The sequence below is a fragment of the Myotis lucifugus genome, unplaced genomic scaffold (genome assembly GCF_000147115.1).
Source record: "Myotis lucifugus unplaced genomic scaffold, Myoluc2.0 scaffold_22, whole genome shotgun sequence".
Taxonomy (NCBI): Eukaryota; Metazoa; Chordata; class Mammalia; order Chiroptera; family Vespertilionidae; genus Myotis; species Myotis lucifugus.
Genome location: NW_005871070.1, coordinates 2,604,719 through 2,625,818, shown reverse-complemented (window position 1 = coordinate 2,625,818; position 21,100 = coordinate 2,604,719). Strand labels below are relative to the sequence as shown.

Sequence of the window (21,100 nt, the reverse complement as noted above, 5' to 3'; positions counted from 1 at the left end):
ATCATACCTTATGGTTGTCATGTGAAGGCAGTAAAATATTATATACCTTCAGATGACCTCAATCCAGAAATGCTTTTCACTGTTCACATTTTATCTGTCAAATAGTATTTTCTTTAAGAAGTAAATACAAATGCTATTATTGGGAGAAGCTACCGGCCTGGGACAAGTTCGAGCATTTAGTGTTCTGACAGACCTTAATTTGGATATCAGCCAAAGTCAATAAAACTTGTTCATGCAGAACCTTACCTGGTTTTCACCACATCGAGGGGGTGCATCAGGCAAATTTCTACAAGACCTGAAAGATGATAAAGAAAAGTCCAATAAACACTTATGTAAACACTGGTTCTTATTTCCTTGACCTTATTGATTTCTCAAGTATGAAGATTCAAATAAGAAACTTGGGACATTGAACATGACAGCTAATAGTTGTAGGCTAGTGGCAAAAGACAAAAGTATAATATGATTTTATCACAGTGGAAGCAAGATATGTGAGTACTTATTGGTGCCCTGGCAAAAGCAGGAGCTGTAGGTAAAAGAAAATGAAATCAGATGTCTTAAATCCCAATCAACTAGGCAGGAATTACTGTATCTCAATCCAATCCAATAAATAGATATATGAGGAAGAAAGGGAGGAAAGAAAAAAAGGGAGAAAAGAAGGGAAAGAAGGTCTTTCAGCACCCCCTACACCACCTACTAACATGGCAAATCATGAGCCTCAGTTTCAGGAATCATGAAATGAAGATTGATAGCTTAACAGAGAACATGTACTAAGTGTTTATTGTATGCCAGGCATTGTTCTAAGCAGGACTTAGTTTATTTCATTTAATCCCCATAAGAGCTCTTTGTGATAGAAAGTAATCTTATCCCATTTTACAGTAGAGATAATTGAGTCACATTAGATTAAATAACTTGTCTAAAATCTCATAGCTAGGAAGTAGTCTTAATCCCACATAACCCATGATCTTAACCATTGTACAGTGAGGAAGAATTTATAGATTCTTGCATATTCATTGTAAAGTCCCCTTCCTATTGTCTGAGCAGACAAGAGTAATAGTAATAATCACAACAGTTACTTTTACCTGCTGTCTCTATACAGGGTTGGCCATTTTTTAAAGGTTTCTATTGATTTTAGAGAGAGAGAGAAAGGGAGAGGGAGAGGGAGAGGGAGAGAGAGAGAGAGAGAGAGAGAGAGAGAGAGAGAGAGAGATTAATTGGCTGCTTCCTGCAGCTCCCTATAGGGGATTGAGTCCTCAACCTGAGCATGTGCTCTGACCAGGAATGGAATATTTGACCTCTTTGATCATGGGACCATGCTCAACCAATTAAGCCATACTGGCCAGGGTCACATTGATGGTCATTTAACATACATTATGCCTGATGTGTACAATTATTGAGCAAGGAAAACTTTATATCATATTTACTTTAAGATAAGCAAACTAAAGTAGATAGTGTTAATTGATTTGCCTTAAAGCCACCCAACAGTATTGCAGGTCTTTTCTTAAGGGCAGAGCAATTATCTCTCCTTCATTTGCAAACTAATTCAATTTGAGCTTATCTGTAATTTAGTTCTTCCCCATCATATTTATAGACAGAAATATCTTTTATTCCCTTACTGGTCAGGTTCAAGAAGCTCAAGTACTTGTACCTCCCCAAAGGCTGGCTTTGGTTCCAAAGAAGCTTTAGAAAGTTCTCTCAGCTGTAGTTTACACGTCATATGTATTGATCCAAAACAACTGTCTTATTTTGGCTAAAACTAATAGGACTCAATATTGATTTCATTCCAGCAAGGAATGCTCCATAGTCATTGGTTACCAAGTCACTGACCCAATCAGAGTCACTGCCTAGAGACTGGAGAAAGGAGCAAAGAACAAGGGCAACAGAATTACTGGGCATAATTACAAGCTTCTGAGACACTGTTTTTGCTTTATGAATAAGCCTTATTATTCAAGAGTGCAGGGGTGGGTCTCTTCCTTGCAAACAGTAAGGTCTCAATATACTTCCTCTTGTTTGAAAATTCACATTCACCTTGAACCTTAAATTACACAATAAAGCAGATGGATTTAATTGATATTTACAGAACATTTCATTCCAAAGCTAGAGAATATATATTCTTCTCAAGTGCACATGGGACATTCTGAAAGATAGACCACATGTTAGGATACAAAATAAGTCTTTGCAAGTTCAAAAAGATTGAAATCATATCAAGCATCTTCCCGGATCACAGCGGCATGAAACTAGAAATCAACTACAACAAAAAAACTCAAAAACATTCAAACACATGAAAGGTAAATAGCATGTTATTAAACAATGGATTTAAATTGAGTTACCAATGAGATCAAGGAAGAAATAAAAAACTACCTGGGAACAAACAAAAATGAACACACAACAACCACAAATCTATGGGTTACAACAAAAGCAGTCCTGAGAAGGAAGTTCATAGCATTACAGGCCTACCTCAAGACACAAGAAAAAGCTGAAATAAAGGATCTAACCCTACTACTAAAAGAATTTGAAAGAGAACAACAAGCAAAGACTAAACTAGAAGGAAGGAAATAATAAAGATCAGAGTAGAAATAAATGACAAAAACTAAAAAGACAATACAAAAGATCAATGAAACCAAGAGCTTGTTCTTTGAAAAGATAAGCAAGACTGATGAACTTTTAGCCAGACTGATGAAGAAGGAAAGAGAGAGGACCCAAATATATAAAGTCAGAAATGAAAGAGGCAAAGTAACAACTGACACCACAGAAATACAAAAGATTGTAAGAAAATGGTATGAAAAATTATGCAAACAAAATGGACAACCTGGGTGAAATAGACACATACCTGGAAACTCTTCCAAAACTGAATCAGGAAGAACCAGAAAATCTGAAAAGGCTGATTACAACTAATGAAATTATAGCAATAATAATAATAATAATAATAATAATAAACTTCCAGCAAAATACTATCAAATATGATCCAGCAATACATGAAAAAGATCATACACTATGACCAAGTGGGATTTATTCCAGGGATGCAAGACTGGTACAGTAATTTCAAATCAATAAATGTGATACACCATATTAAATGAAGAATAAAAATCACATGATCATATCAATAGATGCAGAAAAAGCATTTGACAAAATTCAGCACCCATTTTTAAAATATATTTTTTATTGATTTCAGAGAAAGGAAGGTAGAGGGAGAGAGAGAGATAGAAACATCAATGATAAGAGAATCATTGATCAGCTGCCTCCTACACACCCCCTACTGGGCTCCGAGCCCACAACCCAAGCATGTGTCTTAACCAGGAATTGAACCATGACCTCCTAGTTTATGGGTCGACCCTCAAATACTGAGCCACATCGACTGGGCTCCAGCACCCATTTTTTACAAAAATTCTCAGCAAAGTGGGAATAAGAGAATCATACCTCAACACAATAAAGGTCATATATGACAAACCTACAGTCAACAATATACTAAATGAGTAAAAACTAAAAGCATTTGTCTTAAGAACAGGATCAAGACAGGGATATACGCTTTCACCACTCTTATTCAATGTTGTACTAGAAATTCTAGCCACAGCGACAAGACAAGAAGAAGAAATAAGAGGCATCCAAATTTGAAAGGAGGAAATAAAACTCATTATTCACAGATGACATGATATTGTACATAGGAAACACTAAAGACTCCACAAAAAAATTACTAGATTTAATAAATTAATTTGGCAAAGTAGCAGGATACAAAATTAATATACAGAAATCAATGTCATTGTTATACACTAATAATGAACTTTCAGAAAGCGAAACTAAAAAAAAATCAAATTTACTATTGCAAAAACAATAAAAAAATAAGATACCTAGGAATAAACTTAACCAAGGAGGTAAAAGACCTCAGAAAACTATATGACATTGAAAAAAGAAATGGAGGAAGATACAAACAAGTAGAAGCATATACCATGTTCATAGAGTGGAAGAATCAACATCATTAAAATGTTCATACTACCCAAAGCAATCTATAGATTCAATACAATTGCTATTAAAATATTATCAGCATATTTCACAGATCTAAAGCAAATATTTCAAAATTGTATATGGAACAAAAAAAAGACCCTGAATAGCTGTAGCAATCTTGAGAAAGTTGGAGGGATCATGATACTGGATATAAAACTGTACTACAAAGCCATTATAATCAAAAGAGTCTGGTACTGGCACAAGAACAGCCATATAGATCAATGGAACAGAACAGAGATCCCAGAAATTTCCCTATGCCAATCATCACAGCAATGCAAATTAAAAGTACAATGAGGTATCACCTCACACCTGTCAGAATGGCTACCATTAATAAATCAACAAAAGGCAAGTGCTAGTGAGTTTGTGGAGAAAAGGGAACCCTACTACACTGCTGGTGGGAATGCAGATGGCTGCAGACACTGTGGAAAACAGTATGGCGTCTCCTCAAAAAATTAAAAATGGCACTGAAGCTTGACTCAGTGATCCCACTTCTGGAAATATATCCTAAGAATCCTGAAACACCAATCAGAAAGAAAATGTGAACCCCTATGTTCATAGCAGCATTATTTATAATAGATAAGATCTGGAAACAGATAAATGCCCATCAGTAGATGAGTGGATAAAAAATCTGTGGTACATTTACACAATGGAATACTATGTGGCTGTATAAAAGAAGTATCTCTTACCCTTTTCTGCAGCATGGATGACCTGGAGACCATTATGCTAAGTGAAATAAGCCAGTCAGAGAAAGACACATATCACATGATCTCACTTATATGTGGAATCTAATGAACAAAATAAAGTGACGAACAAAATAGATCTAGAGGCAAGGATGGATGGAACAGACTGACAGATCTCACAGGGGAGAGAGTTGTGGGGGATGGGAAGAGATTAACCAAAGAACTTATATACATATATGCATAAGCCCATGGACACAGACAATAGAATGGCAAAGGCCTGGGGTGGGGTGGGAACTGGGTGGGGGGGGAAAGTGGTGGAAAATAGGGGGCATCTTTAATAATGTCAACAATAAAAAATAAACTTAAAAAAGTTTATCCTGGAAACTCAAACTTTAGAATAACATTCTTACCAGCCACTGCAGCAGGTAGATATCCACTAAGGGCATTTCTGTGCATCTTATGAGCATAAAGGAATAAGACACTAAGAATCAGTTTACCAAGGAAAGTCACACACACAGTTTCTCCCATTGACTTGGAATTAGAAAAGAAGCAAAATAATAAACACCAAACAGCACTAGTTGGTATAGGTCTTGAAAAGTTTACCAAAGAATGAAAAACCCAACAATTCATTAAAACTAACAGAACTTGGAGAATCTGTTCACATTTATATATACTAATTTATTTATTTGCAAAATTGTTTCAGTTTCATTTATGCTAATATGCATTTCTGGTAGTAATATTTTAATAATTTTTCTTTTCCCAGAGAATAGTTATTTGCATTTGAAGCAATTGCTTATTTATCACACTGACAAGCAAGCAAGAATTGCTATTAGATTTTAAAAACTTAGACAAAGACTGATTTTATAAGGTTGGACCTTATACAAATGAAGAAAACCCAAACCAGATTGATATTGTGAATTTATCATATTGCAAGCATTTTCAGTGTTCCTACAGATTCATGCCACTTCAGTGAGATTCAAATGAAACTGGTAATGGGGCCTAACATGGGTACAGTTAGTCCCTGAACCTGTACTTGGGATAGTCCCTGAATTTTTTTTAAATGGATTATCTTTTATTGATTTTAGAGAGAAGGGAGAGAGAGAGAGAAACATTGATCTGCTGCCTCCCTCATACAACCAGACCGGGGATCAAGCTGGCAACCAGGACATGTACCCTGCCTGACCTGGACAGCAACCTTTCAGTGCATGAGGTTACGCTCAATCAACCGAGCCACATCGGCCAGGGCGCTCTCTTCTTTGAATTGACTCAGGTACATGCCTTCACCTGAGCCAACATTTCAGGGAAAGGATTAACATGGCTCTGTTACAAACCTTACCCCAGCCTCCATCTCTTTTGAGAAGGTCTCCTGGCCTGTTTAACTACAAATCTGCACTAAACATCAACCCCATCCCCTTCCTCTTATATAACCTGAACCACACCTCTTTTTCTAAGAAAAGTACCAACACTATCATGCAACGATTAGTCACAAATGGTGAAAAAACAGTTTCTTCTCAGTGTCCAATTCCCTGTGCTTGTCCCTTTCTCTGGAATGTTGTCCCTTAGTAAGGACAAACACACATTTCTGAGAATCCTACTTACCTTGAGTTCTTCATTTGGACAACCATTTTCCCAGAAATCCTGGGGCAGAGACTGTTAGTTGTCCCTAGGTACTTATCCTCTTTTCATTCTGGCTGTCCTGAATACATATTGCATTTCCCAGTCTCCCTTGTTGCTAGGCATTACCACGTGACCAAGTCTGGTCAACTGAATGTAAATGAAAGTAGTTTCAGCAACTTCTGGGAACTCATCTGAAGGTAGGGAGCCTGCTGCCCTCCTCCCTTTTCCTCCTTCCTGCTGGTGGAGTGTCGACATAGGGCTAAAGTAGGCATCTTAGACAGTGAGGTGACTTTGGGTATGGAGGCCATACAGCACAGCAACAAGGAGTTCTGGTCTACCCCGAGGCATTCTTGTTGGAGACAAATGTCTATTTCCTTTAAGCTCCTGCCATTTGGGTTTTCTGCCATTTGTACCTGAACTTAATTCTAACTGATATAGGAGCCCTTCGACGTGCTCCCACAGTAACCTGACCTTGGGTTATTTCTTGTCACTGCACTGTTTTCTTGTCTGAAAGCTCCATGAGGACAGAGACTCCACCTGCCTCATTCACCTTTGCATCCCCATCACTGTACATGATAGCTGGCACTCAGTAGGCACAATAAAAATTTGTTGAATAAACAAATTAATACTGATTATAGTTACTGCACATACCATTATGTCAGCTGATTCTCAGCTGAACTGGCAGCTATGTATTTTGCATTTACTTCATTAGTTTGAACATTATACAAGTAAGAAAATAAGAAAAAAAATTTGGCAAAAATTATATGAAATACAGCTCAGAAACTGCTTGAAAAAAATGAAAATGTAGAATTGAAATATCATTAATATTCAAGAAAGCAACTAATCAATCAGCATTAATGGATTGTCAAGTGATTCCTGAGAGCTGTGTGCATGAGAGGGTACCGTGTGAGGTGCTGGGACATACCATGGTGCAGCTCTAAGGGAGCCTGCAAGGCTGAATGAGTCAAAGGCAGACACAGAGGTGACACATTGAGGATGGCATTTATGTAAGGGGAAGATGCTAAGCAGAGAAGAAAAATATGCATAAAACTATGTTTCAGGCCCAGTGATTTAGTGCTACTGTTTACAGTATGAAATGTTGCTGTTTATATTCTACATCAATTCTAGTCTTGCATTACTATATACTTTTATCCCAAATTGTCAACTGTCTGCAAGAACTATGTCATTGTTCTCATAAAAGTAGTAACAGAAAATATGGACAAATAGTTAAAAATTTTAAGTAATATTTTAATTCATTTATTGCCTGGGTGTTCCTTATAATTGAGATTACTTGTCCTAAGTCACAAGGCTGATTTATGTGAAGTAAAGACCATTTGAAATTTATATGTCAAATGTAAACATGAATATGAGTCTCACCAGGAAGCAGTCCCTACAGTTTTCACCTACTTTGCCAATGGCAGATATCTCCTAACTCAACAATATCCTTTCTCCTTCCAGCTGGGAGTAGAAAACCACATTAAAGGCATTCCTTCCTAGAAAGGATGGGATTATTCTTATTTTGGAGATTTAAAATGCTTAAAACATAAAGCAGAAGATCCTTTTTTTAGCCTATCCCTTTATAACCTGGGCCGTAGAAGAGAGCACTGAGAGTGCACTACTATATTGGTTGGCTGACTGAATGTGGGACATACCCCACACCTGCTTACTCCTAATAGAATCCTAAAGTACAGAAACTGGGTATGAGGTTCATTCCTGTGCCTTCCTTCCTGCTCCACCCCTGTCTTCACCCCAGAATAGTGATGTAATGGGCTTCAGCAGCCTTTTTAGCAATAGGAGGAGAGGGTGTGGAAGACAAACTGGGTGCCTGAAAGTTGACTTGAACATAGTTTATTAAAGAACTAGAGGCCCAGTGCATGAGCATCTGGGGGAGAGGCCGGGGGAGGTTGGCCGACCAGCCCCACCTCTGATTGGTGTGTGGGGGGAGTGATCATGGGTGGAGCTGGCTGGGGAGAGGGGCTGCAGGCTGATGGGCTGGTGGGGGCTGATCGGGGGTGAGGCTGGCCATGGGGAGGGGCTGTGGGTGGTGGGCCAGCCAGCCCCGCCCCAGAATGGGGTGGGGGGGCTGATTGGAGGCCAGCGGCTTGGGTGAGGGGCCATAGTGGTTGGCTGGCCGGCCCTGCCCCAGATCAGGGTGGGGGGTGATCAGGGACAGAGCCGGCTGGGGGGAGGGGCTGAAGGCTGTTGGCCGACTGGCCCCACACCCTATTGGAGTGAGGGGTGCAATCAGGGGCAGGCCGGCAGTGGGGAAGGGCCACTGGAGGTTGGCCAGCTGGCCCCACCCCATGATCGGGCCAGTTCGCTGGCCGTAGTGGGCATCATAGCAATGGTCGTTCTGGTCGCTGGCTTTTTATATATATAGATAATGTCAAGTGCTCCTTCAGTTAAGGTCTTAGTCTATTTTAACTATTCACAATGTTATTATACACTAATCTGTTCTAATATATATTACAGTAGGTCCTCAGGTTACTTCGGAGATCCGTTCCTATGGCGCAACGTAACGCAATTTTTGCCATAAGTTGGAACCCACCTACATAAGCACCTACGTCACTCACATGGAGCACGTACACAGCAGTAGTGAAGTGAAATAGTAAAAAAAATTAAAAGAAAAATAACAATTCCCGATCTTTACTTGTGGTAAATAAATAATAAAAAACATAAAGCACATATGTACATACATCAAAATGACAGAACTTTTTTTTTAATAAATAAATGGGAGATGGCAATGTAACCACGAAACGACATACATCGAGTCTGATGTAACCCAAGGACTGTCTGTATTTGAGAACAGAGTATTCTAAATTTACCCTCTTGTCACTATATCAATTAATTGTTCCTTTCTCTAAAATTCCATTATGTAACAATTACTATATATATTTTATATTACCAATTATATTACATTACTTTACAAATATCAAGATAGAATTTATCATACCATGCTATGGCTAGTAATATATAGAAATAAATATCCAGACATTGTAGTCTTTGTGAATGACATCTAGATTTGTGAAAACGTGTGGTCAAATACAAACCATGAGCTCTTTAAGAAAAGGGAGTACTTAACTTTATAGGCCCACTGAGTAAATAATGTAAAGTACATGAAATGCACTCAAGAAGTTCTCTATCTACACTCACTTCTTTGGTGATCTCACCCCAACCAATGGTTTTAATTAGCATCTATAAGCTAACAACTCACCAATTTACATTTCTAATTCAGGCTTTTCTTCCAAAGTCTAGACTTAAATATCCTATTGCTTATTTGACATTTCTGCTTGGATATTTAATATCCATCTCAAAATGCACACATCTAAAACAGGATCTTCACCCTCCTCCCTCCATCCCAAATAAAACAAAACAAAAACTAACCTGTTCAACCGTATAATCATCATGAACTCTTCTTTCTCTCAAAACCCTTTTCCCATCTATCTGAAGATATCCATTGGCTTTACTTTAAAATATATGGAGACTTTTACCATCTCTCACTTCCTCCACTGCCCCTGCCTCTGGTCAAAGTCAGGAACATCATTTCTCGCTGATTAATTGCAGCACCTCATTAACAGGCCTCCCTCCTTCCACCTTTGACCCCTTCCACCTGCTCTCACCCTGCAGCCAGAGTGGTCTTTTAAAAGGGTAAGTAATTTCCTGTCATTCTTCTGGTCAGCAATGGCTCCCCATTTCACTCAGAGAAAAGCATACAGAATCTGGGTCTGCATACTTCTCTCACCAACTCTTTCTACTCTCCCACTCACTCATTCTGTTCTGGCCACTTGCCTCTTTGCTGTTTCCCAAACTTGCTAGCACTGCTTCAGCTTTCAGCCTTTGCACTAGCTGTTTCCTCGGCTGGGAATGCTCTTCCCCCAGGTTCCACTTGACCAACTTCCTTCACATGGTCAGTGAGTAACCCTGACCACTGTAGCACATAGGCCTGTCTCTCCTCACCCAGCACTGATAAAACTTCATGTGCTGTGTTATTTCCTCTTCCCATAGTACTTAGCAACTTTTAGCACATTCCATTAGTACTTATTTATTATGTTTACTAGAGGCCCGGTGCACAAAATTCGTGCACTGGGAGGAGGGGAGGTTTTCCTTCAGCCCAGCCTGCACCCTTTCCAATATGGGACCCCTCAGGGGATGTCCGACTGCTGGTTTTAGGCCCACAGGGATAGGGCCTAAACCAGCAGTCAGAGATCCCTCTCACAATCCGGGACCACTGGCTCCCAACCACTCACCTGCCTGCCTGCCTGATCACCCCCTAACCACTCCCCTGCCAGCCTGATTGACGCCTGACTGCTCCCCTGCCAGCCCAATTGCCCCCAACTGCCCTCCCCTGCAGGCTGGGTCACCCCTAACTGCCCTCCCCTGCCAGCCTGGTCGCCCCCAACTGCCTTCCCACACCAGCCATCTTGTGGTGGCCATCTTTGACCACAGGGGGGTGGCCATCTTGTGTGAGGGTGTGATGGCAATTTGCACATTACCTCTTTATTATATAGGATTGTTTCCTGTCTCTCCCAGTAGAATGTAACTTTCACTGGGGCAGAGATCTTTGTCTATACTGTCCACTGATATACACCAAGTACTCAGAATGTGCCTGATACATAGCAGTTGCTCAATAAGTATTTCTTAAAAAAACAATTGAATTATATAAAATATAAACCTACACTGATGAGATTCCTTTTCAGTGGTATGAAGTTTTATGAATTTAGTTTATAGAAGGGGACTCAGTCATTCAAGGAATCCACTATAATGTTTAATTTAGGAAGTAAGTCTACTGATAGGTTCTGAGTCCATACCTTTCCTCTAAGTAGAGCAGATATATTCCAAAGATAATTGTGGTGACATTTTATAAAACAGAAAGCATCTTAACATCCCCTTGAACTACAAAAGGATAGTGGTGCAGACAGAGAATTGAGGCATTCAAGTATCCTCAATATGTCAGTTACAGGTAAAAGCTATGCCACCCTTATCAAGCCCAAAAATCTCTTCATTGTACTTTAGCCCCTTCCTGGGCATTTTCAAATTAAATCTAAAACTTCTCTTTTGTCCTTTGAAATTCACTCTGTTCTAGCCATTACCTTAGCTGATTTTGTTAAACATGTTTAACTCTTTAAAATATAAAAAGATATTTTTATTGTTTAAAGAGAACCACAGAGGAATAATGGTTTCAAACTTCATAAATTTGAAATTCAAAAATAGAACAGATACAGACAGAAATGATATTTTTTCATCTACTCTACTAGTCAAGCAAATCATTACAACATCCTATTTGATAGCCTGCCCAGAAAATGTGGTAGCCCTATTGAATTATAAGCAATGTGAGACTCATAAAGGGAAATCAAATATTTTATGCTTTCCCCCAATAACAGTTAAGGCCCACTACCTTTGTGGCACAGTAAATTAATTTATGCACACAGAATTGGCTAAATAGGCAATATGATTTGCAGATTTGAAATATGTTGTTAAAAGTTATGCTTTTGAGCAAGCCACAGCCTTCCTTGAAAAAATTGAAGCAAATATTTTCCAAGATGGTTACTATTAGCATGTATTTTTCTAACAAAACTAACACTAAGCAATCGCTGTTAGCACATATTTATAGGGAGTAATTTCATCATTGCATCCTTCCTCTCATAGTTTATTATTTAATAGTCTTAAGAATTTAGAAAAATCCTAAGTGAAATAAGTTAGTCACACAAAGCTAAGAACCATATGATTTCACTCAGATGTGGGATATAAAACTGAAACTCATGGACACAGATAGCACTGTGGTAGTTACTAGAGGGGAGGGTGTAGGTAGGTGGTGGGGGTGGAGGGAGACTAATATATGGTGACGGGTGATGATTTGACTTTGGGTGGTGGGCACATAGTGCAATATACAGACGTTGTATCATAGAAATGTACACTTGAAACCTATCTAACAGTATTAACCACTGTCATCCCAATAAATTTAATTTAAAAATTGTAAATAAATAAAAACAATAAAAAGATTCAATGCTCATTTCCAAAAAAATAATTGAGAAAAACATATATTTTATATTTCAGAGGCATAAATATATGCATACATTATGGTGTAGAAATTATAGTAGCTAGAACATGTACAGGGAGGGAGAAAAATTGAGGCAGAGTTTAAAACTATGTGAGTTTTCCTAAAAAATAAAACTCTGAATGAAAATATAGAAAGGTTGAAAATTTTTAAATTAATAATAATCTCACTTATAAACAAAGTTTTATATTAATTATTACTCAATTTTACTCAATGTAATAGCTTTAAAATTTTTTACTCAATTTTAGCACAATGTAATAGCTTTAAAAATTATGGTTTGGTATTTTAATTCAATGGAAATTATTTTTTATTTTTATTTTGTGTTATTAAGCTCTATATTAGATCCCAAACAAGCTCCAATGCACTTAGGTAAATGGCCCAATTTTGAGATGTGCTGATCATTTATGGAAAGTTAACTGCCAAAAATGGGCCTTAACACAATCAATAATGCAAAGAGAAACATCAGTGGGAAAATAAGCTGTGGATTAGGCTGGTGAATGGTAAAATACCTTTAGAAGTATATGAAAATGTCTTTAAAGTGAAGGAAATGAAAATAAAAAGAAATATGTATCAACTGTTTTATGGATTACATGTTTATATAATAAATATAAAAACAGAAAAAAAAGATTGTGTAGTATATTGTTTATCTGAAGTAAAAAAAAAAATTATTCAAGCTCACCAGCATTTCAAATGAGAAGCTTATGAAAATGCAGAAGCAGTTGAAGGGGGGTTAGGACTCAGTGGCATGAGGGGGGCCAGGCTGCCAAGCACCAGGACTCTCTGCTTCTGCTCTGCAGACTTGCCCAGTTCCGGAGACTGTTTTCTCTCTGCTTTGCTATCAACCAGAAAGGTAAAACATTTTGCTCTGCTTTAAGATTTTTTTTAATTGAAATATATTTGACATAGAACGTTGTGTAAATGTAAGCTGCACAGCATGCTAATTTGATACATTTATGTACTGTAATATACAGGGTGGGGCAAAAGCAAGTTTACAGTTGTGAGTATGCAAAACAGAGCTTATTCTTGCATTATTATTTATTAACTAGGGGCCCAGTGCACGAGTTTGTGCACCTTGAAAGGAACTGTGGGCCACAAGGCTGCAGTAGGCACAGGGGTGGGCCTTGGCCCATCCTCCATGCCCCCAGCCCCCAGTCTGCTGGCAGCCCCCCTACCACTGCTGCCACTCCCACACGCTGACAGTGCCAGCCCCACCTGCACCCACTGAAGGTGCGGAGGGATTGGGGCCGGCGCCGTCAGCGGGTGTGAGTGGCAGCAGCAGCTCTGGTGCTGGCAGCAGGTGCAAGCAGGGCCAGCGCCTGCAGCAGGTGCAAGCATCAGGCAGGACCGCGGCATGCAGGAGCAAAGAATTTTCAGTAACTACCAGAGGCTCACCCTGATGATAGCAACTGGTTCCCTACCTAGGTCTGACACCCCCACTCACCTGCTCCACCATCCCACTGCAGCCAATGTCCGCCATGTTCCGTACATGCCCCCTGGTGGTCAGCGCACGTCATAGCAACTGGTTGTTTGTTCAGTTGTTCCGCTGTTTGGCCTATTTGCATATTAGCCTTTTATAGTATAGGATTACTGTATTATTTTCCATCTGAACAACTGTAAACCTACTTTTGCCCCAACCTGTAGTTGCAGTTGTGGCAATAATTCGCACCTCTATCACATCACATACTTATCTTTTATTTTTAGTGGTTGAAATAATTAAGTTCTAGTCTCTTCTCAAGTCTGATAGCTTCTACAGTATTAACCTTCCTTTCTTCTTTTATTGAATTGCTTAGGAAAAAGGAGCCCTCTATTTGTTACAAGAATCAGAGACAGAACTCTGTCCCTCCACCCCTCCAGTCCTATACTGAAGCTGGATCTTACAGGCTAGATGTTATGCCTCTCTTCCAAAATTGGCATTTGTGGCATCATCTTAATAGCTTGAAATTGATCATGGTGGGAGCATTTACACTATGGAAAATGGCAAAGGCTATGTATTAGAGTTTTTAGGTGTTTGTTTTCCAGAGAGCCATTTGTTAAACATTCACCAGCACAACACTGCCCAAATCTAACCACAAATTCTGTGGCCTAACCTAGTGTTAGGTTCAAAAGCTTTTGAAAGCATCGTAGTATGAGAAGAGTTTGATTTCCAGCTTCCTCCCCCTGCTCTCTTCCAAGGGTAGGAGCCCCTTAAAAGAGAGGAGCACACTGACAGCTGTCAGAGGGGATGGGGGCGGTGATTAGATGAAAGAAGGTGAAGAGTTTAGCCCAAGAACAAATATGCATAACCCATAGACATGGACAACAGTATGGTAATGGCCAGAGGGAAGGAGGCCTCTGGCTGGGCGAAGGTGGGCAAAGGGAGGGAAAATGGGGACATCTGTAATAAAATATAAAGCTTTTTAAAAAAAGGAAGAACATTCTAGCCATTTTCCAATGAGTACAAAATGCTATTATAATTTCAACAGCATTGTGAAACAATAAAATGCTATTTAAATATAAACAAACAAAAAAAGAGGATAGAAAATATGGTTACAAAGCTGGCTTCACCCTTAGTCATTGGACAGAAGTTCAGAAACAGGAAGAAGGCCTTAGGCAAATACACAGCATCTTGCTTGCTGAAGAATTCAGATATTTAGGTCACAAGTATCTAATTTAGTTCTTTCTTTTCTATAAGTAATCAAAACCAATTACATTCAAATAAAAAGCAGGATAAAAATTATAATGTCGTTTTCCCTCTTCTAATTATATTATTTCTTACAATCATATTATTCTTTGTTTTGATCTTTGAGTTTATGTTTTCACAAAAATTTAACTAAGATCCTGTAATGACCAGGATATGTACACCTTAACAACTTAAGATATTTAATTACCAACACACATCATATAGAAATGTTGAAAGTGTGAAACACTGAATAAAACAATGATACAAACAAATATAAGCCTCCAATGATGGGTTATTTAAGACCCAAAACAAAACTATTTTAAAAGATTTTGAAACCACAGTATTTAGTCCTCAAAAATAAATGAACACATTCATATTCATAGAGGCAAGGTTAGATAGTAATTGATGAAATACATACTTTAAAAGACTCAATCATCTTTTCTAGGGAAGGCAACCCTAACACTTGAAGTGTGTTCTCACTTGAACAATCTTTTCATGGTTGAAGATTAAAACTCTGGAATTCTACAGGGTGCCTACAAAGTCTAAAAACATAGACAAACATGACTTCATGAGGTTATTATCAATCCGTAAAAAGGTAAATTGACATAATCTATTTTCCAGATTTTATAAATACTCTGTGGATGACTTCATAGGAGAGAAGTGACTTCTACATTCACTCAAGGACTAGAGTTAGCTACCAGATAATTTTTGAATAAATACAAAGTGAAGAGCAATATTTCTGCTATAACTCCAAGTTCTTCATATCTGTGATGCTACAAGGATCAATTTCTTCATTTTTCTCTTATACACTAAAGTGATATAGGAGACATGAAACAATGGCAGCATCTGAAAGGGTATCTATAGTCCTGGGAACAATACTGGTGCTCCATCAATATCCATTTTCTCTTTCTCCCATGGCCCATGATAGCTCAGAAAGATGGCCTCCCCCAGCATCTGTCCTGTGTGGCCATGTGACTAAGTTCTCACCCATGGAGTGTGAGTATGCCTCTTTCATACCTACTTTCTCCTCGTCCTGCTAACTGGGACTTCAGTGTGGTAGTGCCTCAAGTTACATCTAACGGATGACAGGTTGGTGCTCTAGGGGATGGCGGAACAACCACAGGAAGGGACTTGTGTCCCAGAGTGACTATGAGGAGCAAAGATTCCATGCTGACCTGAGCTATTAATAGCGAGACTGTTACATGAAAGATAAATAAACTTTTTATTTTTTAAGCCACTGTATGTTAGGTCTCTTTGAAGCAGTGAAGCTTTACCCTGACACATACAAACGCCATATCAAATTGCACCATCATAGTTGCTAACTAGCTTATGAATTCACAAATGGCAACTTTTCTGAACTCAACTCAACTTACCACCAAGCAGGAAAGAGAATTCCCCTCTCTTCCAAAAAGAAGAAGGGTGACATTATGAAGTACGTGGAGACCAAGCCTGTGAGATTACACCAGGTTCAGTTAAAGTTTCTCTGGCCTTGGAATGGGTTTTGGAGCACTCGTAATTGAGAACTGAATTTAGAAACAAGAGATTTAAAGTGGATGTGGAAGATATGGCTCAAGTTGAACCATAATACCTTTATTAAAATGAGCAGAGTCTAAAATTCCATTGTCTAAAAAACAAAACAGTGCTGCCGTGTTCAATGTGTATGTTTTAAATAACATTTTCCAGGGTGAGTACATAGTCCACGTTTTCTGTTTTGCCTTACCAGTGAACAGCTGGAGGAATTTGTGCGAGAGAAACAATGCTTTCTTATTCATGCAGGTAGTCAATTCCAGCAAAAATAATTTTCCAGGGCTCTTTTGGTTGTTTGAGACAAAATTCAACACAACTCAGCTTAAACACAAAAGGGGAATTTGTTGGCTCATAATTGAAATGACGGAAATGGCAGGGATGCTTGGCTCCCAGACTTTCTCTCCCCTTCCCTCACCTGCTTGTCTCTGCTTGTCTTTATTCACTCCTGCTAGAGAGTTTTCCTAACACAGAGGTACACGCCCCAGAGAGCCCCTGTTCCCATCCTGTCATATTTAAGATGCAAGAGGCAAGCGGGACTCTTCTCTGCTGGTGCAACAAAGAAATTGCAGGAAGGTCTTTGATTGGCATCACTTTGATCACATGTGATTCCCTGGGCCAGTCATTATGGGTAGGAGGTTGTGGACATCTGATGGGTGGGGCTTTGGTCACATGGAAAAAAATTTTTAGTCCATTCCATGCTTCTATGTCTCTGGATCTATTTTGTTCATCAGTTTATTTTGTTCTTTAGATTCCACACACGAGTGAAATCATGTGATACTTGTCTTTCTCTGACTGACTTACTTCACTTAGCATAATACTCTTCAGGTCCCTCCATGTTGTCTCAAAGGGTAAGAGGTCCTTCTTTTTTACAGCTGCATAGTATTCCATGGTGTAAATGTACCACAGCTCTTTTATCCACTCATCTACTGATGGGCACTTGGGCTGTTTCCATATCTTAGCTATTGTAAATTGTGCTGCTATGAACATAGGGGTGCATACATTCTTTCTGACTGGTGTTTCAGTTTTTTTGAATATATTCCCAGAAGCGGGACCACTGGGTCCAGAGACATAGAAGCTTAGAACAGACTATTGATTCTCAGAGGGAAGGTGGGGGTGGATGGGTACTTGGGAAGATATCATTCAAAGAATTTGTATGCATATATATGCATAGCCCATGGACACAGACCTAGGGCTTGGGGTAAGGGTCAGGCTAGAAGGGGTTAATGGGGGGGGGGGGGACACATGTAGTACTTTCAACAATAAATATTTTTTTAAGAAAAGAGTTTCAGAGTGTTAAATCTCTTTGTAACATCTCTTTCTTTGTAATTTGGAAAACAAGACTGCACTTAGAATATTTAAATAATACTCTTGCTACTTCCTTTTCTAAATACTTGTTTTAATCCAAATTAACTGACTCCTTTTCCACACTGCTAGCCATCCAATGACAATGGACTAATTAATTGGACTTCATTTAAAAAAAAACACAAAACACTTTCCTATAAGAAACTCTAGTTTATAGTTTGGCTATTCTATATCCCTGTGAGATTAGCAAACTTGGAAAGGAAATGAAATGGCTCAAGTTTTAAATATGCATATACAGCATAAGATATTATGTCAACTTGTAGATAAGGCCCTAGCTCACCTAAACTTGTCATTTATAAAGTATTTATTGTATCAGGAAAGGTGTGCAGAAATAGGGAAGGCATAATTCCTGCTTGAAAGGTTTACATACTAACTCTGGAAGCCATTGCAATCGGGCATCATAATTACCCAACTGTAAACTGCTTCCTGGAGGGGCAGACAGAGGCACCCTTGGCTGCATGCTACAATCCACAGTTCAGTTTGACTTAGCATCTTGCACAAGAGCGTATCCCAAACCACTTTACAGAAGTGAAATTTCCATTTGCAAGCCAATATATGCTATACATTACAGAACAGCTGTGTGCAAACATTGCCTCATGGAAAGAAAAAGAAAAAGAAAAACCTAAGGCATTAGGTCATGAGATGGGAATCCAAAGGAGAACTTAGGAGGCTTGGAGCACTAGGGCGGGAAGGAGGGAGAAAAGGAAAGATTGATAAGAAAGGACACACGCTAATGAGTGAGATTTAAAAATAGATCTGTGAGAAGTTAAAGGCACATCACACACCTTCTCCCTGAAAAAAGTTGAGACAATCTTTTACATGAGCCAAAGAAGCAGTAGCAGAAGTTAAATAAACAGAAAAAGTATGAAATGGGAGCTAATAAACTTTCAAAGTGATGGTGTAATTGCACAGGATTAGTAATCTCAACTACTATGTGGTAAGGCAATAAAATGATGTTATTTTGAGTTAACCTGAATTATGGTGAACTATTGTCTAGGAAGGTTAGGGTAACAGAAGTACTGTAAAAGCTAATTTCGTAAGCATAAACACTATACATGAATTGTGCACTTAAAAATGAATATAATTTTATAAAATATATTTAATAGTAAGAAAACCAATTAGACAACATACATTTAGAATCTCTCCTGTTTTTAAAAATACCACAAAAAATAAATTTTTATTTTATTTTTGAGCCCTAGAAGTACCAGTTAATGGGGAACTGTATTTAACAAATGACAACAGAGAGTTTGTTGTATTTAAACTGAATCCATAATATATAGTAAAGTCCTGCTTTAAATTTAAATATTTTTTTAGTGGAAATTACTCCCAAAAATTTAGAAAAAAAAAATTGACTCTTTACTTAGGTTTCCTATCATTTAAATAATAGTAAAATATTTTTTAAAAATTCAAATTTGCTATTAAATTAAGTTTCTATTTCAAGTATCATCTACATAGCAAATTAATCTTCTATGGATAATTTGCATAACAAACATTATTCATATTCCATGAACTCCAAGATTATTCATTTAACAAAGGGTTTACATAACTCCTTAAGAGTTATGCACTTCTTAATTGGTAGTTACAAAATAGTCATGGGGATATAGAGTACACCATAGGGAATATAGTTAATAATATTATAATAACTATGTATGGTGCCAGGTGGGTACTGGAAATATTGGTGGGAAGACTTTGTAAAGTATATGATTATCTAATCACTCTATTGTACACCTGAAACTAATACAAAATAATATTGAATGTAAACTGTAAGTGAAAAATACAATTTTAAAAAATGGGAAAAAAATTATGTACTTCTTTTAAGGTGATATACTCTTGAGTACTGAAGTTTTCCACATAAGATATTATTAAATCTACATCTTGTGCAAGTTTCATGTTTAGCATCTGCTCATTTTAATTTGGCAGGTATCTCATTTTACATGACACAAAAGTATGCATGGAAAGTAAAGAAATTAACTCCATGATGTATGATTTCCCTCAATTTTTTGAAATACAGGATCCTCAGTTGGGCTGCAGATGAATTTGTTATGATGGCCTTTAAGGGACATTGATGATTACCCAGAGTATCACTGATTTTGGCAGCTTAACTAGAGTTTAGCAATGACTGATTTTATATATATGAAAATTCCCCCTGGACTGGGTAAAATTAGTTTTTTTTTTTCTTTACCATTTAAAAAGCAGAGTATGCTCTTTTTAATCCACACTATCTGAAAAATAAATCATTGTGTCTTAGAAGGAAAAATAATAGACTTTGCAGTGGTTCTCAACCTTCCTAATGCCGCGACCCTTTAATACAGTTCCTCATGTTGTGGTGACCCCCAACCATAAAATTATTTTCGTTGCTACTTCATAACTGTAATTTTGCTACTGTTATGAATTGTAATGTAAATATCTGTTATGCTATATGTGTTTTCCAATGGTCTTAGGCGACCCCTGTGAAAGGGTCCTTCGACCCCCAAAGGGGTCGCGACCCACAGGTTGAGAACCGCTGCTTTACAGGAATTGTTGTGCTATTATGTATTCTAAGATTGTCAACAGAATAAAGGGTCCTCCCCTCCACCTCCTTCTCTCCTATAGGCTGGTTCTTAAGTGAAACCCAGTGCTGGATCCAGAGTCAGGATGATAATGTTGGTTTAGCTGCTTCCTTGTCTGTGTGACGGAGGTAAAAACTGTACTGATTTCAGAACGCAGCACAGTGCCTGACATGCAAGCTTGGGATAAATACTGGCTACCCTTAAAGTTGCTATTATTATTTGTAACTGAAACCTCTCAGACAATCCTGAGATTTCCAGAGACTTTGGTGATGAGGGTTCCAGCTGTACTGGTAGGTCATCTCCCCAGTCCCAGGTTCATCTCAGAGTCCAGTCACCCCCACTGCAGTAGCACAGATGGGATTGCAGGTGACTGCAGCCCAGGCAGGCTCTACTCTGGTGGCCGCTGTCTCAGCTCCTCTCATCTCTTTTTACACACAGTGATCTGAAAACCTCGGTTTAAGTTCTGTATCAAGTTTCCAAGGGTGTTTAACTTGTGGTTGGACTTTGGAAAGAGGAAGGTGTCCATGAGCTCCTAGTAATTATATGCTAATTTATTTTTATTTTTTTAGTGTTCATTTTTATGCAAGAGGAGTCTGTGACTTTCAACAATTTCTCCAAAAAAGTCTGTGGCTTGAAAATGATCAAGAACCACTCG

General features: G+C 38.4%; 1 protein-coding gene across 1 annotated transcript in view; it reads right to left on the bottom strand.

The window, feature by feature from the left end:
* Positions 1–21,100, bottom strand: part of SLC25A21 (solute carrier family 25 member 21) — a 512,936-nt gene that overhangs the window by 197,340 nt on the left and 294,496 nt on the right. Inside the window, exon 2 of the mRNA XM_023751496.1 lies at positions 247–295. Within this exon, the coding sequence (XP_023607264.1) occupies positions 247–295 (49 nt within the window). The remainder of the gene's footprint in view (positions 1–246; positions 296–21,100) is intronic.